This window comes from Sebastes fasciatus, chromosome 4 (assembly GCF_043250625.1).
Source record: "Sebastes fasciatus isolate fSebFas1 chromosome 4, fSebFas1.pri, whole genome shotgun sequence".
In the NCBI taxonomy this organism is placed as follows: domain Eukaryota; kingdom Metazoa; phylum Chordata; class Actinopteri; order Perciformes; family Sebastidae; genus Sebastes; species Sebastes fasciatus.
In genome coordinates, this window is record NC_133798.1 from 36,440,631 (window position 1) to 36,467,247 (window position 26,617).

General features: G+C 39.9%; 4 protein-coding genes across 5 annotated transcripts; all 4 read left to right on the forward strand.

Moving 5' to 3' along the window:
• The first annotated feature begins 156 nt into the window (after positions 1 to 156).
• LOC141766794 (dispanin subfamily A member 2b-like) lies at positions 157 to 6,740 on the forward strand. Its single transcript, XM_074633955.1, has 3 exons — positions 157 to 613; positions 5,388 to 5,627; positions 6,224 to 6,740. Exons 2-3 carry the CDS (start codon positions 5,421 to 5,423, stop codon positions 6,365 to 6,367), a joined length of 351 nt encoding a protein of 116 aa, XP_074490056.1. The 5' UTR covers positions 157 to 613; positions 5,388 to 5,420; the 3' UTR covers positions 6,368 to 6,740.
• A 997-nt stretch (positions 6,741 to 7,737) lies between these two features.
• On the forward strand, positions 7,738 to 24,598 carry LOC141766785 (mannose-binding protein C-like). 2 transcript variants are annotated; one of them, XM_074633946.1, is made up of 5 exons: positions 7,738 to 7,932; positions 8,398 to 8,518; positions 9,271 to 9,357; positions 10,565 to 10,630; positions 12,184 to 12,999. In XM_074633946.1, the coding sequence occupies exons 2-5, from the start codon at positions 8,398 to 8,400 to the stop codon at positions 12,564 to 12,566; spliced, it is 657 nt and encodes a 218-aa protein (XP_074490047.1). In that variant the 5' UTR covers positions 7,738 to 7,932; the 3' UTR covers positions 12,567 to 12,999. The 2 variants fall into 2 exon arrangements, with proteins under 2 accessions (XP_074490047.1, XP_074490046.1); XM_074633945.1 differs by lacking the exons at positions 9,271 to 9,357; positions 10,565 to 10,630; positions 12,184 to 12,999 and adding exons at positions 20,880 to 20,966; positions 22,174 to 22,239; positions 23,792 to 24,598 and having other exon boundaries at positions 7,773 to 7,932.
• Positions 13,943 to 16,212, forward strand: LOC141766790 (dispanin subfamily A member 2b-like). The gene is made up of 3 exons (XM_074633950.1): positions 13,943 to 14,066; positions 14,877 to 15,113; positions 15,699 to 16,212. The coding sequence occupies exons 2-3, from the start codon at positions 14,910 to 14,912 to the stop codon at positions 15,909 to 15,911; spliced, it is 417 nt and encodes a 138-aa protein (XP_074490051.1). The 5' UTR covers positions 13,943 to 14,066; positions 14,877 to 14,909; the 3' UTR covers positions 15,912 to 16,212.
• On the forward strand, positions 17,418 to 18,781 carry LOC141766791 (dispanin subfamily A member 2b-like). Its single transcript, XM_074633951.1, has 2 exons — positions 17,418 to 17,704; positions 18,265 to 18,781. The coding sequence occupies exons 1-2, from the start codon at positions 17,501 to 17,503 to the stop codon at positions 18,475 to 18,477; spliced, it is 417 nt and encodes a 138-aa protein (XP_074490052.1). The 5' UTR covers positions 17,418 to 17,500; the 3' UTR covers positions 18,478 to 18,781.
• Positions 24,599 to 26,617: the final 2,019 nt, after the last annotated feature.

Here is a 26,617-nt window from a genome sequence, read left to right on the forward strand (position 1 = left end):
TCCTGTATCCTGCAACTCCGGCTCCGCCTCTTAATGTGGGCTGTTAAGCTGGACCAGCTATTCTCCTTAAAGTGACGAGTTAATTATCAACATTTCTTTTAACCGTTTTAACCGATAGCATTAATCGGTTAAAATGCTTAATGTCGGTTAACGGTAAAACGGTTAATTATGGACATCCCTAATTTGTTGTTATGGTTTCAGAATGATGAAGACAGTTGGAGAACAATTAGATACAACATAGGATGTAGACTCTACTTCTCCTTGACAACTATCATGTTTTTCTCAAATGATAGACATTCTCAAATGGCTTGAAAAATATTGCACATAACTTCCGTAAATGGGAAACTTCTTTATGCCAACTTCAAGTTGGCATGGCTCTGTGAAGAAGGTAAACAATCAAAGGAATCTGTTGTTGCTCAGCTCTGTATTTTGCAGACTAGAGGGAGGTCTGGTTCCTCCTTCTTTGATCATATCCTGTAAAAACATGTTTCATCATGCTTTTCATTTACTCTGAACTGCATGTCTCATATTTTCGACTGGGAAATATTTTCTTTGCCACTTTGCCGTGAAGCCGTGAAGAAGCAACACATCCAGATAACTCTACGTTTGTACTGTGAGTTCATTTTTGTTTATCACTAACTGGTACTAGATTGACGTCATTCAGATACTCTGAATAACTTTACTACATACTTGGATAGAAAATTCCATAACTTCCAACAAGATGGAAAATTCTGGAGACATAAATTGCAAAACGTGGCAAATGATTATCATCTTAGTTGTGCAATGAATCACTTTGATTTTGTTTTACAACATTTTGTTGTAAATTATGAAATATTTCACATGGAGCCTGTAAATAGGACAATTATTAACTATATTTGAAATACATTACAGTTCTGCATTCAGAAGATGAGACGGTGTCTCCTATTCTGCGTCCTCTGCCTGATGGCTCCTATTGGCTACAGTCAGCTTCATGGTCCTCCTGGTCCCAAAGGTGACAAAGGATATCCGGGAATAACAGGTTTTCCAGGTTTTCCAGGTTTTCCAGGCACGAAAGGTGAGAAAGGTTGGTATCATTTACTTCACCATAACCGTTCTCCCAACAATACTTCTGACCAGACTAGAGTCATGTTGAATTACATTACATTTCTGCAGATCCTTTTGGCCAAAGCAAGGTATTATTGTGCTTTTTAAATTCAAAAGGAACAAGCGCTAGATGTCATAAAATATGGAAGTGCAACCCTCCCAAATAAACAGCTTGTTAGAGAGTTACGTTGCAAGTGCCTTTTTTTTATATCTGAGATAGGGATGCTCATTTTAAAAGATTTTCTTGACCGATAACCGACCCTCGTTAACCGATTATTAACGGTTAACCGACAAGATTTGTGCCTCGCATGCAGCGGTGTACCGGCTGCAGGAGCACAACAGATATTCGTTGACGAGAGTCTGCAGTTCACCGTCCGGGAGTGTTAACCTAGCAGCTATGGTGCTGCGTGTAGTGTCGCGGACATGCAGCCACTTTCCCAGTAAAAGTCTCCACCGCACATTTAGTTTAGTTTAGCAGGTTGTCAGCTGTGTGTCTGCCTGGCGTAACGATACTTTGTCTGCCCGGCATAACTTTAGCGAGTGTCCAACAAACAGTGTATTTGTGCTACGTTAGCAGCTCTAGCATTGCCGCAGGCTTCGTGCTCGCCGTCGCACACGTAGTCTGCGTAACTTTAGCGAGTTCCCAACAGACCGTGTGTGTGTGTGTGGGCAGTGAGTGTGAGGTTGTTGGTGGCGTTCTAGCTGTGAACGTAGGTGTAGCAGTGTGTGTACAGTTTATTTGTCGGTGAATAAATGCTACGAAACTTCAACTCCTCTGCTCCGCTCAAGCGAACCAGAGACCGTAGTCAACTTCCTGTATCCTGCAACTCCGGCTCTGCCTCTTAATGTGGGCTGTTAAGGTGGACCAGCTATTCTCCTTAAGGAGATGAGCCACTCAGCTTTTTAATTAATTATCAACATTTCTTTTAACCGTTTTAACCGATAGCGTTAATCAGTTAAAATGCTTAATGTCGGTTAACGGTTAAACGGTTAATTATGGACATCCCTAATCTGAGATGGAATTGAGTCCTAGGTGTCAAGGTGTAGTCTGAAAAGCTGGTTTTCAGCCTGCGGGAAGAGATGGACAGTCCTAGCTTCAGTGGAGTAGTTCTTTCCACCATTACCATGGTGACGGTGGCACATGCAGATTTGGCGACCAGTAGCTCCTATACACTTCACAACATTTATGACAGAAATACACTCATCAACATCGGAAAAGAAAAATCAGCCCAGTTGCCAGGAAAGAAGTTTTGCATTTTACGTTTCAGCAAACCAGGGATACGTTTAATGTCGCAATTTTTGCATTCGGTCAGAGCAAGTGACGTAGTTTAAATAGCGAAAAGAGACACACCGGGCGGTTGGGAGGGGAGGTGGTTTGGTCCAACAAACACAAGGCTTTCATCCAGGAGACCGCTGTTCGTGTCCCATGTTCACAATGTTCAGTGTCATTTTCACTGTACAAACATAGTAGTTTTAAGCCCAACTATACTATAGTGGTTTTGTTATGGTTGTTATGTTACGTTAAGTTGTTAAATTAATATTTGAACACAAACCATAATCTTTTTCATAACCTTAAAGTGGCAGTAGGCAGTATATATTTTTGGCATCATTGGGCAAAAATTCCATAATAACCTTTTAGCATATTGTAATTCAAGTGTTCTGAGAGAAAACTAGACTTCTGCTCCTTCTCATGGCTCTGTTTTCAGTATTTAAAAAATCTAGCCCGTGACGAAGACTTTGACAAATCACAGGTCATTTCAGAGAGAGAGCGTTCCTATTGGCTATGCTCCGGTCATGTGACCAGAACTTGGCGTTCCTTCACCAGATTGCACAATGGCGGCCTTTCTAATTTTTCAGATAAACCGTGCACTACAAGATGATTCTGAAAACATTTGAGGAGAGAAATAGGCATTAACGTAACAGAATATTGATTCATATTTGATCAGCCAGATCAGTTCTTACTGGCTGTTTTCCTCCGGTCTGTGAAATCTTGCAGATGCCGGTAGGAGCACCGGAGGACACAGAGGCACATGATTTTTTCAGGTTACCTGTTTCATGTACTACTGTCACGATATAGCGACCGTTTTATAAAAATAACTTTTTTTAATCATATTTGCTCCGATCTCGCCTACTTCAGCTTTAAATCAAAGCTTAAAACGTTCCTGTTTGCTGCTGCCTTTTATTAAACCAAATAAGTATCTTATAATGCACTATATCTTTTACTCTTTTGTGTTATACTCTATTTTAGCTTCTATTCTAGCTTTTATTTTTAGCTTGTTCTTATTTTCTAATCTTTAACTTTTTTATGTTTTTATGGCTGTTTTAATTATGGCTTAGTGTTCTTTTGCACTTTGTCGAAATGTTCTTGATTGTTTGCGTAAAGCACTTTGAATTGCCCTGTTGCTGAAATGTGCTATACAAAAAAGGCTACCTTGCCTTGCCATTTTACAACTTTTAGGACCTAATGATTTAAATAAGGGCTATTCAAGTGTTCATAGTGGGAAGTTGATTTACCTCAAAAAAAATGATCCGCTAATTTACAGACGTCTCATTCCCAATGTTTTTGGGCCCAATGGCATCACGTGACAGACACGGAAGTTGTAGTACCGCCGTTTGACCATTACTTTGGAGCTATCATCTGGCCAACCTTTGAAAATGTACGTCCCACTAGGGAGACTGAAATTAATTAAGAATCAAAAAACATTATTGTCTATCCCATAATGATAGAAAATGTTCTTAGGTTAGGGGCTCACAAACACCATAAAGACATGCATCCATGAAAGAGTCACATAGAATTACATTAAAACACAAACAATTCCACAAATAAATGAGAGCCGGTGTGAAAAGCTGCATTCAAAGGTAGCGACAGTCTATTTAGCCAGAGGTGCTCTGAAGTGGCTGCCAGATGGGAGTGGCTGAAAGGGGTGGTGATGTGGGTGTGAAGGGTCCTTAGTGATGAAATCTGCCGGTGATTTTGGTTGCATGCTTGACGGTTCTTGTTAAGTTTTTCTTGTTTTTCTCTGTGAGGAAGTTGTATCATGATGCAATGTTGAATGTGCAAGTTGGCTCTGTGTTTTTTATCCAGCCAACATGAATTTTTTTTCAAATTTTCTAGTGTGGCTTTGGCTTTTTAGTCTTGTTTAATTTCTTTTTACCTGCTCTTCAGGGGAACATGGATCAGTTGGACCAGTTGGAGCAAGAGGAGCAGCAGGACTACCTGGACTAGTTGGACCACCTGGATCAGTTGTAATGTGTGGACGAGGTGAGGAGATTTTTTTTAAGAGAATATACCTATACTTACTGAATTATTTTTATCATTTGAGTAATTGCTAGACATAAATTGTTACAATTCAGCATGCAGAAAATAGTATAACTTTTGTTTTTTATTGTAAAAAGTTGTTGCTTCTTGTGCAAGGATATTTTGCACTAGTTGTTAGACAAGGGTTTGACACACACACACACACAGCCTTTTGTTTGCCCTCAGTTTAAGGTTGTTAACATCATCTTATACCGCACTGACAGTCTGACAGTATCATAAATATTGTTTATCCGCTTGATTTATTACATACTTGGATAGAAAATTCCATAACTTCCAACAAGATGGAAAATTCTGGAGACATAAATTGCAAAATGTGGCAAATGATTATCATCTTAGTTGTGCAATGAATCACTTTGATTTTGTTTTACAACAAAAAAACAAAAAAAATCATAACTAGCTGTCTGCAGTCAAGTTTAAATGCAGACTTTGTTATTAAATAGATATTTCCTGTCTGTGAGGCCTGAGTCTCAGTAGTTGTTTTAGTTTCATTTGTCAGTAAATTTGTAATTTTCTAGTTTTCATTTTCTAGTAGTCATATTTCACCCTGCACCACCACCCCTAGAGACCCTAGGCACCCTCTTCATTAGCAAGTATTTTTTTTTAATGTGTGCAAAATGTAAAGGACTGTTTTATGGACAGGATGCTGTATTTTTAACTCTTCAGGAGATTTTTATAAGACTGCAAAAAGCCATGTGCTATATTTTTTAAACTTTAAAAAGAAAAACTTAATTACATTCGTCATACATACAGGTACATACATGAAAATTAACCTCTGCATTTAACCCATCCTATGCATTTTAGGAGCAGTGGGCTGCTCAGAAGCACCCGGGGTTGTTCTTTGTCATAGTAACAGCCAACAGGAGTGTGTTGCATTTCATCACTGGCTCTTGGTGGGAAAAAAAATACCTGTGCTAACCGCCAAAACATTTCAGAAGGAAATCGAAACTTACAGTGGCAGTTGAGTTCTTGCATAATTTTCCTGCAGGCCAGAATCCAGACTACAGTTGAGCTGACAGCGATGAATCCTGAAGGTTACCCGATTGAGAATGTTCCATTACAGGGGACATATGATGGACAGCATGGAGGACCTACAACGGTCCAGTACACCACTGTGAACATCAAGACTGAGCCCCCCAAGGACCACATCATCTGGTCACTCCTCTGCTTTATGTACTCAAACCCCTGCTGCTGCCTCGGATGGGCAGCTCTCACCTTCTCTATCAAGGTGAGTTTCTTTCACGGGGAATGAACTATCAAAGAATATTGGGGGAAAAAAGAGTTTTATTGCAAAACTTGTAATCTCGAATAGCAGTTCTTACAAAGGAGAGATAGGGTTAATGGAAAACAAAGGTTTTTGCAGACTAGTAAGACGGAGCCCTCACTGAGTGCGTGACCAGAATCAATCAGAGGATGGGCAGTTGGGGGACAAGGAATATTCTTCTCTAAGATTTTAGATATTATAGGTTTAAAGATTTCTGTTTGAACTATTGAAACAATAAAATACAAAGAAGTTATGAAAAAGAAAAAAGATCAAAAAAAGATACTTTAAATGTGTAACAAACTATACTGGAAAATGTTCAATCTCTGAATCTTCATCTTCAGCAATTATGTAAAGAAAGCTATATTCTGAATGGGAAAAGGGAGAATGGGTGGAAAAGAGAGTAAGCGATCTCATTTGCAGAATGAAAATACAGCAAACATGAATCTAAAGCTTTTGCAGGAGAATATGAGATTGTGCCGATGCTCAACTTTGAAAATACCTTGAGGTCGAGAATAAATATGAATCCACTTTTAAAAATCAATGTGCTTTCGTCCTTCCAGGCCAGAGACCGGAAGGTGGCTGGAGATCTGGAGGGCGCCCGACACTACGGCTCCACTGCCCGCTGCCTCAACATCGGGGCCACAGTCCTGTTTTCCATCATGGTCCTTATTTTCATTATTACAATCACGTGGTCGTACAGATGAATGAGGCGTACAGAATTTACAGCAGATACCACACAAACAACTACGGTTACAATCACAGAGGCTAAATTTCAAATAGTGTTGGAGTTGCCTACTGCTGTGGCTTAGTGATGCTTGTTGTTCTCTGCTTCATGGTTATGGCACAAACTGTAACCTTTTATGCCCTTCTACATATATCCTCAGTTAAAACAGATACTTATTTCTATGTTTGTTACAAAAGTCTTGGAACTCATCCATGTTTCCTTAATGCCAATCTGTAGTAGTTTGACATTTATGCCAGACTTAAATTCAGATTTCCTGTCTGCAAGGCGTCGAGCAACTTTAAAAAGAAAACAGTTTCATCTGTCAATAAAGGTGTCTGTTTCATAACTCTGAATCGTGCTTGTGAGATTTTTTTAAGCAGATTGTAGTTGTTTACACACTGGAATGATTTTCAACAGTTATGCTGTTTAGATATTTTCACTGTTAATGTGTAACTTGCAGTGATTTCAAGCCAAAGAACTTCACCCAAAGTGGAAACAGAGTGACAGGGTGCACTATTTCCTTATTCTGACTCTGAAAAAAATATTTATTAACAAAGCTTGAGCCATAATCACTAAGTGCCAGAGTGGGGGAAATATTTCTGATGATTCTGATTCACATAGAGCAGAAAGACAATATGACAAAACTGACAATGACGGTGTGAAAATAGTCTACAGCTTACTTCTTGTAGTTAGTGGTTTAGTCGGGGTCGGGCGGGGTGGGGGTGTCTGTGGTATTCAGGGGGTGGTTTAAACTGGAACATTAAGTCTGTTGCAATTATAAATGCAACAGAATATGCTTCCTGATTATTTAAGGTGTGAATCTGGTAATTTTTAAGGAACTTATGTAACATCACTGCAAAATTCACCAAATGTGCCAACTATTAGGGGTACTTTTCTGTAGTCACACTTATGTGTGTAGATGAGCCATCATGCTTTATTAAATACAGCAGAAAGAGAAGAATAGACAGGACAACAATGTTTAGTTTGTAAAAAAGACCACCACAGAATTTTATGAAGTTTTTAAAGGCAGTGTTTTAACACACAGCTCAGCCGAACGGGTAAAAGAGGTTAAGATAATTAAGATGTGGGTGAGCTCTAGTCAATATCAGGAAAAAAAACCCCGAATATGTTTTCTATTCATCAAAACAATGGTTTGCAAATGAGTCAGCCTCAGATCTTTTTTGTTGCTTTCTTTCCATGGACGATATTTCCTTTCCTTACACAAAGAGAGGATAATTCATATTTCAGTTTGATTTTAAAGTGGTCAAGGCAGTGGTACAGAGATAAACGTATTTGTAATGTCATATGAAAATGGTATGTGTGTGTTTTAAGGAAAATACAGAAAAGCCATCCACTTTAAGCTCTGCAGGGAGGAGGGAGGCTCTTGGACTCTTGACCAAATGACATCATCAGCATAAACAACAAAGTCCGTTGTTTACTCTGGACTGAACTTCTTGTACATGCCCTCTAACTGCGTTCTCGATCACTTTTCTTGGGAAGTACTAAAGAAGTAGCACATCCTGCGGATCACTCTTCGTTTATACAGTGAGTTCCTTTCTGTTTATTATTATTTGGGAATAGATTTAGTTTTATGAAAACCTTTTGGATTACTTGACAGCAGCATGCTTGGTGCTGAACAAAAGATAGGCTGTAATAGAATTCTAATTTGCATTTTGGAAATTAAATTTAGCTGTAATGCATTTGTATATATTGCCCATCAGTTTTTCTGAAGCGTTACAAGGAACTGGGAACTAACGGGAGACAAATAATTTGTAATAAGTGGTTCTTATTAGCCAAAGACTGAGTTCTGAAATGAACACCTTCGATTTGATATGATGAAAACTATGATAAAACAATATTCCTGATGCAGCCTGATTCCAGTGACAAACAGGTTATCAGCAATGTTTACCTCTCTCTACCTGATAATGTTGTCTACTCTGGTGATCTAATGTACTGCAACAATAAAAAATGATAGCTCAAATAATTATTATGATGTTCTGCGTTCTGAAGATGAGGATGTTTCTCCTCTTCTGCGTCCTCTGCCTGATGACTTCTACTGGCTACAGTCAGGATCCAGGTCCCAGAGGTCCCCCAGGTCCCAGAGGAGTACCTGGGATGCCTGGGCCACCTGGTGGGTACTATCGACTTCCACAATCACGCTCCGAGGAACACTCTTTCTACAAGACTCCAGTCGTCTTTTGTCTGAATTCTGGCACCCCCTGTTGGACAGGCAGATGAGTTTGTTTTTAGCCACAATCATGCAATCCATCTCTCTCCACTGCCCCAAGAGCCTCTGAGGTCACCTCCCTTATACAGTTTCTTCATTTGACTCACTGTGATGATCACAAGGCCACCTGAAGATCAGACTTTGTACACAAGATATCTCAAAATATAAGGGAAGGATTTACATGACAAAATCCTGCAAAAGCTATGATGGGCACAATGTATTTTGGTCAGTCTGTTAAATTTTGGCGAGGAAAAACTGGCATGGCCATTTTCAAAGGGGTCCCTTGACCTCTGACCTCAAGCTATGTGAATGAAAATGGGTTCTACGGGTACCCACGAGTCTCCCCTTTACAGACATGCTTCACTTTATGATAATCACATGCAGTTTTGGGCAAGTCAGATTAATTTGTGATTAATCGCAATTAACTATTTGAATTTGAAATTCGATTGACAGCCCTAATTCAAATCTCTGAATACTTTCATGCTCACCAGAGGATGAATCCTTTTGACTTAAGTAACCCTCAGACGCAAAAATGTCTGAATTTTCTATCCATAAGACATTTTGTGTTCAAATAGACAACAAACATACGAGCCTCAAGGGGCTATGGATTTTTAATCTTGTTTTATGTTTATTTCCCTCCCTGCTCTTCAACACAGGATTTGCTGGACCATCGGGACGTACTGGAGCACCGGGACTTCCTGGAGCACTGGGACGTCCTGGACCTGCTATATTCTGTGGACGAGGTTATATATTTTCTAGATTTTAAAGAGCATATACATATATTTTATAAAATTACCTTCACCAACTGAGAAACTGCTGTTTATCATTTACTAAAATGCAGGATGCAGAAGTACTACAATTTGAGCAAATGTCTGTGTTTTCATTGTCCCGCACAAAGAAACCTCAGCATGGATTTACTGGTTGTTTGAGAGGTCTAGATAGAAACTCAACGGAGGACACTTGTACACTGTCTGCATCCCAGTTCTGTAACAACACTACCTTTTTTGAAGGTCCTAGTGGTTAATTTTTGTGGAGGCTGTGTCCCGAGAGTACAGGTGAGCCTCCCACCCCTTTTTATAGACTATGTCCTTCCTGGTCCTAGTGCTACTTTGACCTGTACTATGGACTAAAATTCAGGACATCACGGCTTCGGCTGTGTTTATTTCGACCCATCTTTTTCGAATTGGTCTAATGTGCGGTACTGAAGTACCCCTTCAAAACAACAACACTTTGATAGAGCGGTGGAGAGATGATTGTAGGCCAACCAGGAAGTTAGCATCGCACTGGGTTCCCTTGACAAAAAGCCAACGGGATTTTTCCATTGGAATTTGGATTATTGCAGAAAATAAGCTCTGTGGCAAACACACATTTATGATACTTACATGTTTTGTAATTTTTGAAGCGTGAAAGCAATTGCAAAAAATAAAAAGCTATCGTTAGGCTATAAAGAAACTACACCCCGGTTGCATGAGCACAAGTATACACAACGAGGCTGTTAAGGCGGACGAGTCGGCGTGATGACGTTTAGTAGTCTCATTTAGCCACTTGTTAAGTGGGATATTTACTGACGCATTTTATATCATGGAACAAAACGTTAATATCTCTTCAGCTTGTGTTAACCACAGATCTTTTTTCAGGCATACAACCAAAAACCCATTGACTTCCAGGCGAGAGGAACCAGAAGTGCTAAAATGCTAACTCATTTCCGGGTTTTAATGTTTGTCGATGTGTATTATCAATTAATCATTCAGTCTTCATTCAGCCTTAGACACTTACGTCAAGTTACATACATGAAAGCAAAGAGTGAAAATTGAGTGAATTCTGGAATAAGATTAAGAGAACTTGCGCAAGAAGTGAAGATAAGTTTTTCATTTGTAGAGGGTACATCTGACACAATGTGGAACCAATTTACTGCCAGTTTGATAACTGAACTTGATCTGTTTCATCCAGATCTCTCTGACTCCATTAGCCGTGACCTTGGGACCTTAAAGAACAGCCATGCAAAGTTAGAGTTGGGTAAGTATCCCATTCAAACATTACAAAGGAGTGTTACATGGAGTGACCCTTACCAAAAAGAAGTTTATTCAAGTGTAATCTTAGTATATTTAACTTAACTTAAAATAAGAGAGAATACTTTCAGTTTACTTTTTATGTACTCATAGGAAATATACTAACAAAAGTATACATAAGTATGCTTTATATATAAGCTGGAAAAACAAAGTTTGGAAATTTGTGTTTGGTGGATTATTTCTCTGTTGTATCAATGCTAATTGCCATTGTATTTTACATCGTTGGAAAGCCTGTTTATTTACCTTCGCAATGATGTCCAACTTGTAAGGATCATGCATTTGTGGGATGAGCAGCACAGCTGACTATGTGGGTAGCGCCCCAGAAAAATTTGCCAAAATGCTCCGTCAATGGTAAACAGTGTATTCTCCTGTTGGAATTGACTCTTGTTTTGAGTTGTTTGGTGGATTGGATGATTGAACTCTCTATCAGTAACAAGGAACAAACAAGACATATTGGCAATTTTACACTTTATTCATTTAATACAATATGTCAGGAGCCTAAGTAGCGAGTGGAAGATCCATACGCAGCCACAACAGCCTGGCACCTCCTCCTCATGCAGGTCACCAACCTGGTCACACGTTGCTGTGGGATGGCGTTCCATTCCTCAACCAGGATTCGTTGCAGGTCAGCCAGCGTGGTTGTGTTGGTCACTCTAACACGTACAGCACGCCCAAGCTGATCCCACAAGTGTTGAATTGGGTTGAGGTCTGGACTCTTGGCAGGCCGTTCCATTCTCTCTACTCCCACATTGTGGAGGTAGTCTGTGATAACTCTGGCTCTGTGGGGCGAGCGTTGTCATCTTGGAGGATGAAGTTAGGTTCCAGATTGTGGAGATATGGGATCGCCACTGGCTGCAGAATCTCATCCCGATATCTCACTGCATTGAGATGGCCTTCAATGATGACAAGCCTTGTTTTGCCAGTGAGGGAGATGCCGCCCCACACCATGACACTTCCGCCACCAAAAGCCGTTACTCCATCGGCGCAACAATCAGCATAGCGTTCTCCGCGTCGTCTCAATACTTTGACCCTGCCATCCAACTTTTGCAGACAGAACCTGGACTCATCACTGAACATGACATTCCCCCACATGTCGACACCAGCGCAAACGGGCCTGACGGTGAAGGGCAGTCATTGCAGGCTTCCTGGTAGCCTTATGAGAATACACTGTTTACCATTGGCTGAGCATTTTGGCAAATTTTTCTTAGGCGCTCCCCACATAATCAGCTGTGCTGCTCATCCCACAAATGCATGATCCTTACAAGTTGGACATCATTGCGAAGGCAAATAAACAGGCTTTCCAACGATGTAAAATACAATGCCAATTAGCATTGTAACAACAGAGAAATAATCCACCAAACACAAGTTTCCGAACTTTGTTTTTCCAGTATATATATATATTAATATATATTATATAATATGTAATTTTACTGTCAGAGGAAGAACAAACAAAATGTGTTTTAGCAATTCCTGATTTTTATTTGCGTGCCTTTTTTTCAGCTATAAACTATGACTTTGTCCGAAGAGTTGGTCAGAAATACTTTGTGTCCTACAAGGAGAGAGACTCTTTCTCCAGGGCCGTTGAGTTCTGCTCCCAACGAAACTTAGAGCTGGCTTTGCCCCAGAACGAGGAGGAGAACAACATACTGACTCAGTTCTTTGGGGACGATTACAAAACTGCCTGGATCAACGTCAACAACAACAAAGCAGAGGGGAATTTTGAGGCCGATATGAAAAAACGACCTCTGACCTTCACCAAATGGGGAGAAGAGCAGCCAGACAGATCCATCCAGGACACAGGCTGCACCATGCTGTCAGAAAACGGTGTCTGGCGAGTAACACCCGACTGCTTCCTGAATGCTTACATCATTTGTCAGATGTAGAAAGGTCTTGTATCCATTGCAAGTCTCGCTGTAATTGAACGTTCTTCATGTGTCCCATGTCTTATATATTGGGAGTGAAGGGTTGTAACTGTCTTAAATATAAGTGGGCAGAAAAGTCATCCTCATGCAGTCACACCTGTTAATATCTGTGAATGAATCAATAGTGGTGTTAAACCTATCCTCATGGGACTACATGTAACCTGCTTCAAGGATCCAGTTATGAGGAAAAAATTTTTTTTTTGCTTTCAAGTCTAACAGTTTCCCAAAACAATTATCCCTGATGAGGGATATCTAATGTGATATATTGTATATCCATCTCACTAAAAATGTATTACAGCTTCAGCAGCATGCCATTAATACTGTTGCACAGACATTGCTTTATGAAATGAAAGTAAACAATAAATGAAATACTATACAAGTTTAACAGAAACAAGGTGTATTGTTTTAGCATATGCTTAGCAGCTATGATGTTGCGTGTAGTGTCGCGGACATGCAGCCACTTTCCCAGTAAAAGTCTCCACCGCACATTGAGTTTAGTTTAGCAGGTTGTCAGCTGTGTGTCTTCCCGGCATAACTTTATGGTTTGTTGGACTTCTGTCCAACAAACAGTGTATTTGTGCTAGGTTAGCAGCTCTAGCATTGCCGGAGGCTCGCCGTCGCACAAGTAGTCTGCGTAACTTTAGCGAGTTTCCAACAGACCGTGTGTGTGTGTGTGTGTGGGCGGTGAGTGTGAGGTTGTTGGTGGCGTTCTAGCTGTGAACGTAGGTGTAGCAGTGTGTGTACAGTTTATTTGTCGGTGAATAAATGCTACGAAACTACAACTCCTCCGCTCAAGCGAGCCAGAGACCGGAGTCAACTTCCTGTATCCTGCAACTCCGGCTCCGCCTCTTAATGTGGGCTGTTAAGCTGGACCAGCTATTCTCCTTAAAGTGACGAGCCGCTCCTCTGAGCCGCTCAGCTTTAGAGTTAATTATCAACATTTCTTTTAACCGTTTTAACCGATAGCGTTAATCGGTTAAAATGCTTAATGTCGGTTAACGGTTAAACGGTTAATTATGGACATCCCTAATTTGTTGTTATGGTTTCAGAATGATGAAGACAGTTGGAGAACAATTAGATACAACATAGGATGTAGACTCTACTTCTCCTTGACAACTATCATGTTTTTCTCAAATGATAGACATTCTCAAATGGCTTGAAAAATATTGCACATAACTTCCGTAAATGGGAAACTTCTTTATGCCAACTTCAAGTTGGCATGGCTCTGTGAAGAAGGTAAACAATCAAAGGAATCTGTTGTTGCTCAGCTCTGTATTTTGCAGACTAGAGGGAGGTATGGTTCCTCCTTCTTTGATCATGCCCTGTAAAAACATGTTTCATCATGCTTTTCATTTACTCTGAACTGCATGTCTCATATTTTCGACTGGGAAATATTTTCTTTGCCACTTTGCCGTGAAGCCGTGAAGAAGCAACACATCCAGATAACTCTACGTTTGTACTGTGAGTTCATTTTTGTTTATCACTAACTGGTACTAGATTGACGTCATTCAGATACTCTGAATAACTTTACTACATACTTGGATAGAAAATTCCATAACTTCCAACAAGATGGAAAATTCTGGAGACATAAATTGCAAAACGTGGCAAATGATTATCATCTTAGTTGTGCAATGAATCACTTTGATTTTGTTTTACAACAAAAAAACAAAAAAATCATAACTAGCTGTCTGCAGTCAAGTTTAAATGCAGACTTTGTTATTAAATAGATATTTCCTGTCTGTGAGGCCTGAGTCTCAGTAGTTGTTTTAGTTTCATTTGTCAGTAAATTTGTAATTTTCTAGTTTTCATTTTCTAGTAGTCATATTTCACCCTGCACCACCACCCCTAGAGACCCTAGGCACCCTCTTCATTAGCAAGTATTTTTTTTTAATGTGTGCAAAATGTAAAGGACTGTTTTATGGACAGGATGCTGTATTTTTAACTCTTCAGGAGATTTTTATAAGACTGCAAAAAGCCATGTGCTATATTTTTTAAACTTAAAAAAAACAACTTAATTACATTCGTCATACATACAGGTACATACATGAAAATTGACCTCTGCATTTAACCCATCCTACGCATTTTAGGAGCAGTGGGCTGCTCAGAAGCACCCGGGGTTGTTCTTTGTCATAGTAACAGCCAACAGGAGTGTGTTGCATTTCGTCATTGGCTCTTGGTGGGAAAAAAAAGACCTGTGCTAACCGCCAAAACATTTCAGAAGGAAATCAACACTTACAGTGTCAGTTGAGTTCTTGCATAATTTTCCTGCAGGACAGAATCCAGACTACAGTTGAGCTGACAGCGATGAATCCTGCAGGTTACCCGATTGAGAATGTTCCATTACAGGGGACATATGATGGACAGCATGGAGGACCTACAACGGTCCAGTACACCACTGTGAACATCAACACTGAGCCCCCCAAGGACCACATCATCTGGTCACTCCTCTGCTTTATGTACTCAAACTCCTGCTGCCTCGGATTGGCAGCTCTCACCTTCTCTATCAAGGTGAGTTTCATTCACGGGGAATTTTCTGTTACTGCCTATCAAAGAATATTGGGGGAAAAAAGAGTTTTATTGCAAAACTATTGCAATCTCGAATAGCAGTTCTTACAAAGGAGAGATAGGGTTAATGGAAAACAAAGGTTTTTGCAGACTAGTAAGACGGAGCCCTCACTGAGTGCGTGACCAGAATCAATCAGAGGATGGGCAGTTGGGGGACAAGGAATATTCTACTCTAAGATTTTAGATATTATAGGTTTAAAGATTTCTGTTTTAACTATTGAAACAATAAAATACAAAGAAGTTATGAAAAAGAAAAAAGATCAAAAAAAGATACTTTAAATGTGTAACAAACTATACTGGAAAATGTTCAATCTCTGAATCTTCATCTTCAGCAATTATGTAAAGAAAGCTATATACTGTATGGGAAAAGGGAGAATGGGTGGAAAAGAGAGTAAGCGATCTCATTTGCAGAATGAAAATACAGCAGGAGAATATGAGATTGTGCCGATGCTCAACTTTGAAATTACCTTGAGGTCGAGAATAAATATGAATCCACTTTTAAAAATCAATGTGCTTTTGTCCTTCCAGGCCAGAGACCGGAAGGTGGCTGGAGATCTGGAGGGCGCCCGACACTACGGCTCCACTGCCCGCTACCTCAACATCGGGGCCACAGTCCTGTTTTCCATCATGGTCCTTATTTTCATTATTACAATCACTGTCGTGCTCGTAAAGACGAATGAGGCGTACAGAAGTTACAGTGGACACCACACAAACAACTACGGTTACAATCACAGAGGCTAAATTTCAAATAGTGTTGGAGTTGCCTACTGCTGTGGCTTAGTGATGCTTGTTGTTCTCTGCTTTATGGTTATGGCACAAACTGTTACCTTTTATGCCCTTCTACATATATCCTCAGTTAAAACAGATACTTATTTCTATGTGTGTTACAAAAGTCTTGGAACTCATCCATGTTTCCTTAATGCCAATCTGTAGTAGTTTGACATTTATGCCAGACTTAAATTCAGATTTCCTGTCAGCAAGGCGTCGAGCAACTTTAAAAAGAAAACAGTTTCATCTGTCAATAAAGGTGTCTGTTTCATAACTCTGAATCGTGCTTGTGAGATTTTTTAAGCAGATTGTAGTTGTTTACACACTGGAATGATTTTCCACAATTATGGTGTTTAGATATTTTCACTGTGTTAATGTGTAACTTGCGGTGATTTCAAGCCAAAGAACTTCACCCAAAGTGGAAACAGGGTGACAGGGTGCACTATTTCCTTATTCTGACTCTGAAAAAAATATTTATTAACAAAGCTTGAGCCAGTGTTCTAGACAACACCAAGACAAAATAATGTTTCCTAAATCTGTATGAATAAATGTGGGGGAATGTGTGTGTGTGTGTGTGCGTGTGCAACAAGAGCAAGGCATTGAGCCTAGCACACCAAGGAGAAATGCACATGCTACACGTAAAAACACAGTGTATATAATGAATAGGAATTAAAGTGATCAATCAGACTAAAACATTTCTGGAGTGAAATGTGGGTAATTTACAGTTTAAAGTAACTACATTAATAAAAATCAATATATCTTAATAGTGCTGGTCGCAGGCTGAAGGAACTTCTATAAAAAGTCATAGTATCGTATGTCATAAAAAATATAAAAAACCTCATAGTATAGTATTGCATAAAAATCATTAAAAAGTCATAGTCTGTCATAAAAAGTTATTAAAAAGTCATAGTATAGTATGTCATTAAAAAATCATAACTAGCTGTCTGCAGTCAAGTTTAAATGCAGACTTTGTTATTAAATAGATATTTCCTGTCTGTGAGGCCTGAGTCTCAGTAGTTGTTTTAGTTTCATTTGTCAGTAAATTTGTAATTTTCTAGTTTTCATTTTCTAGTAGTCATATTTCACCCTGCACCACCACCCGTAGAGACCCTAGGCACCCTCTTCATTAGCAAGTATTTTTTTTTAATGTGTGCAAAATGTAAAGGACTGTTTTATGGACAGGATGCTGTATTTTTAACTCTTCAGGAGATTTTTATAAGACTGCAAAAAGCCATGTGCTATATTTTTTAAACTTAAAAAAACAAAACTTAATTACATTCGTCATACATACAGGTACATACATGAAAATTGACCTCTGCATTTAACCCATCCTACGCATTTTAGGAGCAGTGGGCTGCTCAGAAGCACCCGGGGTTGTTCTTTGTCATAGTAACAGCCAACAGGAGTGTGTTGCATTTCGTCATTGGCTCTTGGTGGGGAAAAAAAATACCTGTGCTAACCGCCAAAACACTTCGAGAGGAAATCAACACTTACAGTGGCAGTCGAGTTCTTGCATAATTTTCCTGCAGGCCAGAATCCAGACTACAGTTGAGCTGACAGCGATGAATCCTGAAGGTTACCCGATTGAGAATGTTCCATTACAGGGGACATATGATGGACAGCCTGGAGGACCTACAGTGGTCCAGTACACCACTGTGAACATCAACACTGAGCCCCCCAAGGACCACATCATCTGGTCACTCCTCTGCTTTATGTACTCAAACCCCTGCTGCCTCGGACTGGCAGCTCTCACCTTCTCTATCAAGGTGAGTTTCATTCACGGGGAATAAACTATCAAAGAATATTGGGGGAAAAAAGAGTTTTATTGCAAAACTTGTAATCTCGAATAGCAGTTCTTACAAAGGAGAGATAGGGTTAATGGAAAACCAAGGTTTTTACAGACTAGTAAGACGGAGCCCTCACTGAGTGCATGACCAGAATCAATCAGAGGATGGGCAGTTGGGGGACAAGGAATATTCTTCTCTAAGATTTTAGATATTATAGGTTTAAAGATTTCTGTTTGAACTATTGAAACAATAAAATACAAAGAAGTTATGAAAAAGGAAAAAAGAATATGAATAAATGTGATAAAAAAAAACGGAGACTTTAAATGTGTTACAAACTTTGCTGCAATTATGTAAAGAAAGCTATATACTGTATGGGAAAAGGGAGAATGGGTGGAAAAGAGAGTAAGCGATCTCATTTGCAGAATGAAAATACAGCAGGAGAATATCAGATTGTGCCGATGCTCAACTTTGAAATTACCTTGAGGTCGAGAATAAATATGAATCCACTTTTAAAAATCAATGTGCTTTTGTCCTTCCAGGCCAGAGACCGGAAGGTGGCTGGAGATCTGCAGGGCGCCCGACACTACGGCTCCACTGCCCGCTGCCTCAACATCTGGGCCACAGTCCTGTTTTCCATCATGGTCCTTATTGCCATTATTACAATCATTGCCGTGGTCGTACAGATGAATGAGGCGTACAGAATTTACAGCAGATACCACACAAACAACTACGGTTACAATTACAGAGGCTAAATTTCAAATAGTGTTGGAGTTGCCTACTGCTGTGGCTTAGTGATGCTTGTTGTTCTCTGCTTTATGGTTATGGCACAAACTGTAACCTTTTATGCCCTTCTACATATATCCTCAGTTAAAACAGATACTTATTTCTATGTTTGTTACAAAAGTCTTGGAACTCATCCATGTTTCCTTAATGCCAATCTGTAGTAGTTTGACATTTATGCCAGACTTAAATTCAGATTTCCTGTCTGCAAGGCGTCGAGCAACTTTAAAAAGAAAACAGTTTCATCTGTCAATAAAGGTGTCTGTTTCATAACTCTGAATCGTGCTTGTGAGATCTTTTTAAGCAGATTGTAGTTGTTTACACACTGGAATGATTTTCAACAGTTGTGCTGTTTAGACATTTGCACTGTGTTAATGTGTAACTTTCAAGCCATGGAACTTCACCCAAAGTGGAAACAGAGTGACAGGGTGCACTATTTCCTTATTCTGACTCTGAAAAAAATATTTATTAACAAAGCTTGAGCCATAATCACTAAGTGCCAGAGTGGGGGAAATATTTCTGATGATTCTGATTCACATAGAGCAGAAAGACAATATGACAAAACTGACAATGACGGTGTGAAAATAGTCTACAGCTTACTTCTTGTAGTTAGTGGTTTAGTCGGGGTCGGGGGGGGGGGGGGTGGGGGTGTCTGTGGTATTCAGGGGGTGGTTTAAACTGGAACATTAAGTCTGTTGCAATTGTAAATGCAACAGAATATGCTTCCTGATTATTTAAGGTGTGAATCTGGTAATTTTTAAGGAACTTATGTAACATCACTGCAAAATTCACCAAATGTGCCAACTATTAGGGGCACTTTTCTGTAGTCACACTTATGTGTGTAGATGAGCCATCATGCTTTATTAAATACAGCAGAAAGAGAAGAATAGACAGGACAACAATGTTTAGTTTGTAAAAAAGACCACCACAGAATTTTATGAAGTTTTTAAAGGCAGTGTTTTAACACACAGCTCAGCCGAACGGGTAAAAGAGGTTAAGATAATTAAGATGTGGGTGAGCTCTAGTCAATATCAGGAAAAAAACAAAACGAATATGTTTTCTATTCATCAAAACAATGGTTTGCAAATGAGTCAGCCTCAGATCTTTTTTGTTGCTTTTTTTCCATGGAAGATATTTCCTTTCCTTACACAAAGAGAGGATAATTCATATTTCAGTTTGATTTTAAAGTGGTCAAGGCAGTGGTACAGAGATAAACGTATTTGTAATGTCATATGAAAATGGTATGTGTGTGTTTTAAGGAAAATACAGAAAAGCCATCCACAATAAGCTCTGCAGGGAGGAGGGAGGCTCTTGGACTCTTGACCAAATGACATCATCAGCATAAACAACAAAGTCCGTTGTTTACTCTGGACTGAACTTCTTGTACATGCCCTCTGACTGCGTTCTCGATCACTTTTCTTGGGAAGTACTAAAGAAGTAGCACATCCTGCGGATCACTCTTCGTTTATACAGTGAGTTCCTTTCTGTTTATTACTATTTGGGAATAGATTTAGTGTTATGAAAACCTTTTGGATTACTTGACAGCAGCATGCTTGGTGCTGAACAAAAGATAGGCTGTAATAGAATTCTAATTTGCATTTTGGAAATTAAATTTAGCTGTAATGCATTTGTATATATTGCCCATCAGTTTTTCTGAAGCGTTACAAGGAACTGGGAACTAACAGTCTTTTGTCTGAATTCTGGCACCCCCTGTTGGACAGGCAGATGAGTTTGTTTTTAGCCACAATCATGCAATCCATCTCTCTCCACTGCCCCAAGAGCCTCTGAGGTCACCTCCCTTATACAGTTTCTTCATTTGACTCACTGTGATGATCACAAGGCCACCTGAAGATCAGACTTTGTACACAAGATATCTCAAAATATAAGGGAAGGATTTACATGACAAAATCCTGCAAAAGTTATGATGGGCACAATGTATTTTGGTCAGTCTGTTAAATTTTGGCGAGGAAAAACTGGCATGGCCATTTTCAAAGGGGTCCCTTGACCTCTGACCTCAAGCTATGTGAATGAAAATGGGTTCTACGGGTACCCACGAGTCTCCCCTTTACAGACATGCTTCACTTTATGATAATCACATGTAGTTTTGGGCAAGTCAGATTAATTTGTGATTAATCGCAATTAACTATTTGAATTTGAAATTCGATTGACAGCCCTAATTCAAATCTCTGAATACTTTCATGCTCACCAGAGGATGAATCCTTTTGACTTAAGTAACCCTCAGACGCAAAAATGTCTGAATTTTCTATCCATAAGACATTTTGTGTTCAAATAGACAACAAACATACGAGCCTCAAGGGGCTATTGATTTTTAATCTTGTTTTATGTTTATTTCCCTCCCTGCTCTTCAACACAGGATTTCCTGGACCATCGGGACGTACTGGAGCACCGGGACGTCCTGGAGCACTGGGACCACCTGGACCTGCTATATCCTGTGGACGAGGTTATATATCTTCTAGATTTTAAAGAGCATATACATATATTTTATAAAATTACCTTCACCAACTGAGAAACTGCTGTTTATCATTTACTAAAATGCAGGATGCAGAAGTACTACAATTTGAGCAAATGTCTGTGTTTTCATTGTCCCGCACAAAGAAACCTCAGCATGGATTTACTGGTTGTTTGAGAGGTCTAGATAGAAACTCAACGGAGGACACTTGTACACTGTCTGCATCCCAGTTCTGTAACAACACTACCTTTTTTGAAGGTCCTGGTGGTTAATTTTTGTGGAGGCTGTGTCCCGAGAGTACAGGTGAGCCTCCCACCCCTTTTTATAGACTATGTCCTTCCTGGTCCTAGTGCTACTTTGACCTGTACTATGGACTAAAATTCAGGATATCACGGCTTTGACTGTGTTTATTTCGACCCATCTTTTTCGAATTGGTCTAATGTGCGGTACTGAAGTACCCCTTCAAAACAACAACACTTTGATAGAGCGGTGGAGAGATGATTGTAGGCCAACCAGGAAGTTAGCATCACCCTGGGTTCCCTTGACAAAAAGCCAACGGGATTTTTCCATTGGAATTTGGATTATTGCAGAAAATAAGCTCTGTGGCAAACACACATTTATGATACTTACATGTTTTGTAATTTTTGAAGCGTGAAAGCAATTGCAAAAAATAAAAAGCTATCGTTAGGCTATAAAGAAACTACACCACAGTTGCATGAGCACAAGTATACACAACGAGGCTGTTAAGGCGGACGAGTCGGCGTGATGACGTTTAGTAGTCTCATTTAGCCACTTGTTAAGTGGGATATTTACTGACGCATTTTATATCATGGAACAAAACGTTAATATCTCTTCAGCTTGTGTTAACCACAGATCTTTTTTCAGGCATACAACCAAAAACCCATTGACCTCCAGACGAGAGGAACCAGAAGTGCTAAAATGCTAACTCATTTCCGGGTTTTAATGTTTGTCGATGTGTATTATCAATTAATCATTCAGTCTTCATTCAGCCTTAGACACTTACGTCAAGTTACATACATGAAAGCAAAGAGTGAAAATTGAGTGAATTCTGGAATAAGATTAAGAGAACTTGCGCAAGAAGTGAAGATAAGCTTTTCATTTGTAGAGGGTACATCTGACACAATGTGGAACCAATTTACTGCCAGTTTGATAACTGAACTTGATCTGTTTCATCCAGATCTCTCTGACTCCATTAGCCGTGACCTTGGGACCTTAAAGAACAGCCATACAAAGTTAGAGTTGGGTAAGTATCCCATTCAAACATTACAAGGGAGTGTTACATGGAGTGACCCTTACCAAAAAGAAGTTTATTCAAGTGTAATCTTAGTATATTTAACTTAACTTAAAATAAGAGAGAATACTTTCAGTTTACTTTTTATGTACTCATAGGAAATATACTTAACAAAAGTATACATAAGTATGCTTTATATATAAGCTGGAAAAACAAAGTTTGGAAACTTGTGTTTGGTGGATTATTTCTCTGTTGTATCAATGCTAATGGTCATTGTATTTTACATCGTTGGAAAGCCTGTTTATTTACCTTCGCAATGATGTCCAACTTGTAAGGATCATGCATTTGTGGGATGAGCAGCACAGCTGACTATGTGGGTAGCGCCCCAGAAAAATTTGCCAAAATGCTCCGTCAATGGTAAACAGTGTATTCTCCTGTTGGAATTGACTCTTGTTTTGAGATGTTTGGTGGATTGGATGATTGAATTCTCTCTCAGTAACAAGGAACAAACAAGACATATTGGCTATTTTACACTTTATTCATTTAATACACCGTCAGGAGCCTAAGTAGCGGTGGAAGATCCATACGCAGCCACAACAGCCTGGCACCTCCTCCTCATGCAGGTCACCAACCTGGTCACACGTTGCTGTGGGATGGCGTTCCATTCCTCAACCAGGATTCGTTGCAGGTCAGCCAGCGTGGTTGTGTTGGTCACTATAACACGTACAGCACGCCCAAGCTGATCCCACAAGTGTTGAATTGGGTTGAGGTCTGGACTCTTGGCAGGCCGTTCCATTCTCTCTACTCCCACATTGTGGAGGTAGTCTGTGATAACTCTGGCTCTGTGGGGGCGAGCATTGTCATCTTGGAGGATGAAGTTAGGTTCCAGATTGTGGAGATATGGGATCGCCACTGGCTGCAGAATCTCATCCCGATATCTCACTGCATTGAGATGGCCTTCAATGATGACAAGCCTTGTTTTGCCAGTGAGGGAGATGCCGCCCCACACCATGACACTTCCGCCACCAAAAGCTGTTACTCCATCGGCGCAACAATCAGCATAGCGTTCTCCGCATCGTCTCCATACTTTGACCCTGCCATCCAACTTTTGCAGACAGAACCTGGACTCATCACTGAACATGACATTCCCCCACATGTCGACACCAGCGCAAACGGGCCTGACGGTGAAGGGCAGTCATTGCAGGCTTCCTGGTAGCCTTATGAGAATACACTGTTTACCATTGGCTGAGCATTTTGGCAAATTTTTCTTAGGCGCTCCCCACATAATCAGCTGTGCTGCTCATCCCACAAATGCATGATCCTTACAAGTTGGACATCATTGCGAAGGCAAATAAACAGGCTTTCCAACGATGTAAAATACAATGCCAATTAGCATTGTAACAACAGAGAAATAATCCACCAAACACAAGTTTCCGAACTTTGTTTTTCCAGTATATATATATATTAATATATATTATATAATATGTAATTTTACTGTCAGAGGAAGAACAAACAAAATGTGTTTTAGCAATTCCTGATTTTTATTTGCGTGCCTTTTTTTCAGCTATAAACTATGACTTTGTCCGAAGAGTTGGTCAGAAATACTTTGTGTCCTACAAGGAGAGAGACTCTTTCTCCAGGGCCGTCGAGTTCTGCTCCCAACGAAACTTAGAGCTGGCTTTGCCCCAGAACGAGGAGGAGAACAACATACTGACTCAGTTCTTTGGGGACGATTACAAAACTGCCTGGATCAACGTCAACAACAACAAAGCAGAGGGGAATTTTGAGGCCGATATGAAAAAACGACCTCTGACCTTCACCAAATGGGGAGAAGAGCAGCCAGACAGATCCATCCAGGGCACAGGCTGCACCATGCTGTCAGAAAACGGTGTCTGGCAAGTGACAACCGAATGCTTCCTGAATGCTTACATCATTTGTCAGATATAGAAAGGTCTTGTATCCATTGCAAGTCTCGCTGTAATTGAACGTTCTTCATGTGTCCCATGTCTTATATATTGGGAGTGAAGGGTTGTAACTGTCTTAAATATAAGTGGGCAGAAAAGTCATCCTCATGCATTCACACCTGTTAATATCTGTGAATTAATCAATAGTGGTGTTAAACCTATCCTCATGGGACTACATGTAACCTGCTTCAAGGATCCAGTTATGAGGAAAACATTTTTTTTTTGCTTTCAAGTCTAACAGTTTCCCAAAACAATTATCCCTGTGATATATATATATATATATATATATATCCATCTCACTAAAAATGTATTACAGCTTCAGCAGCATGGCATTAATACTGTTGCACAGACATTGCTTTATGAAATGAAAGTAAACAATAAATGAAATACTATACAAGTTTAACAGAAACAAGGTGTATTGTTTTAGCATATGCTTAGCAGCTATGATGCTGCGTGTAGTGTCGCGGACATGCAGCCACTTTCCCAGTAAAAGTCTACACCGCACATTTAGTTTAATTTAGCAGGTTGTCAGCTGTGTGTCTGCCTGGCGTAACGATACTTTGTCTGCCCGGCATAACTTTAGCGAGTGTCCAACAAACAGTGTATTTGTGCTACGTTAGCAGCTCTAACATTGCCGGAGGCTTCGTGCTCGCCGTCGCACAAGTAGTCTGCGTAACTTTAGCGAGTTTCCAACAGACCGTGTGTGTGTGTGTGTGTGGGCAGTGAGTGTGAGGTTGTTGGTGGCGTTCTAGCTGTGAACGTAGGTGTAGCAGTGTGTGTACAGTTTATTTGTCGGTGAATAAATGCTACGAAACTTCAACTCCTCTGCTCCGCTCAAGCGAACCAGAGACCGTAGTCAACTTCCTGTATCCTGCAACTCCGGCTCCGCCTCTTAATGTGGGCTGTTAAGGTGGACCAGCTATTCTCCTTAAGGAGATGAGCCACTCAGCTTTTTAATTAATTATCAACATTTCTTTTAAGCGTTTTAACCGATAGCGTTAATCAGTTAAAATGCTTAATGTCGGTTAAACGGTTAATTATGGACATCCCTAATCTGAGATGGAATTGAGTCCTAGGTGTCAAGGTGTAGTCTGAAAAGCTGGTTTTCAGCCTGCGGGGAGAGATGGACAGTCCTAGCTTCAGTGGAGTAGTTCTTTCCACCATTACCATGGTGACGGTGGCACATGCAGATTTGGCGACCAGTAGCTCCTATACACTTCACAACATTTATGACAGAAATACACTCATCAACATCGGAAAAGAAAAATCAGCCCAGTTGCCAGGAAAGAAGTTTTGCATTTTACGTTTCAGCAAACCAGGGATACGTTTAATGTCGCAATTTTTGCATTCGGTCAGAGCAAGTGACGTAGTTTAAATAGCGAAAAGAGACACACCGGGCGGTTAGGAGGGGAGGTGGTTTGGTCCAACAAACACAAGGCTTTCATCCAGGAGACCACTGTTCGTGTCCCATGTTCACAATGTTCAGTGTCATTTTCACTGTACAAACATAGTAGTTTTAAGCCCAACTATACTATAGTGGTTTTGTTATGGTTGTTATGTTACGTTAAGTTGTTAAATTAATATTTGAACACAAACCATAATCTTTTTCATAACCTTAAAGTGGCAGTAGGCAGTATATATTTTTGGCATCATTGGGCAAAAATTCCATAATAACCTTTTAGCATATTGTAATTCAAGTGTTCTGAGAGAAAACTAGACTTCTGCTCCTTCTCATGGCTCTGTTTTCAGGCTTTAGAACATCTAGCCCGTGACGAAGACTTTGACAAATCACAGGTCATTTCAGAGAGAGAGCGTTCCTATTGGCTGTGCTCCGGTCATGTGACCAGAACTTGGCGTTCCTTCACCAGATTGCACAATGGCGGCCTTTCTAATTTTTCAGATAAACCGTGCACTACAAGATGATTCTGAAAACATTTGAGGAGAGAAATAGGCATTAACGTAACAGAATATTGATTCATATTTGATCAGCCAGATCAGTTCTTACTGGCTGTTTTCCTCCGGTCTGTGAAATCTTGCAGATGCCGGTAGGAGCACCGGAGGACACAGAGGCACATGATTTTTTCAGGTTACCTGTTTCATGTACTACTGTCACGATATAGCGACCGTTTTATAAAAATAACTTTTTTTAATCATATTTGCTCCGATCTCGCCTACTTCAGCTTTAAATCAAAGCTTAAAACGTTCCTGTTTGCTGCTGCCTTTTATTAAACCAAATAAGTATCTTATAATGCACTATATCTTTTACTCTTTTGTGTTATACTCTATTTTAGCTTCTATTCTAGCTTTTATTTTTAGCTTGTTCTTATTTTCTAATCTTTAACTTTTTTATGTTTTTATGGCTGTTTTAATTATGGCTTAGTGTTCTTTTGCACTTTGTCGAAATGTTCTTGATTGTTTGCGTAAAG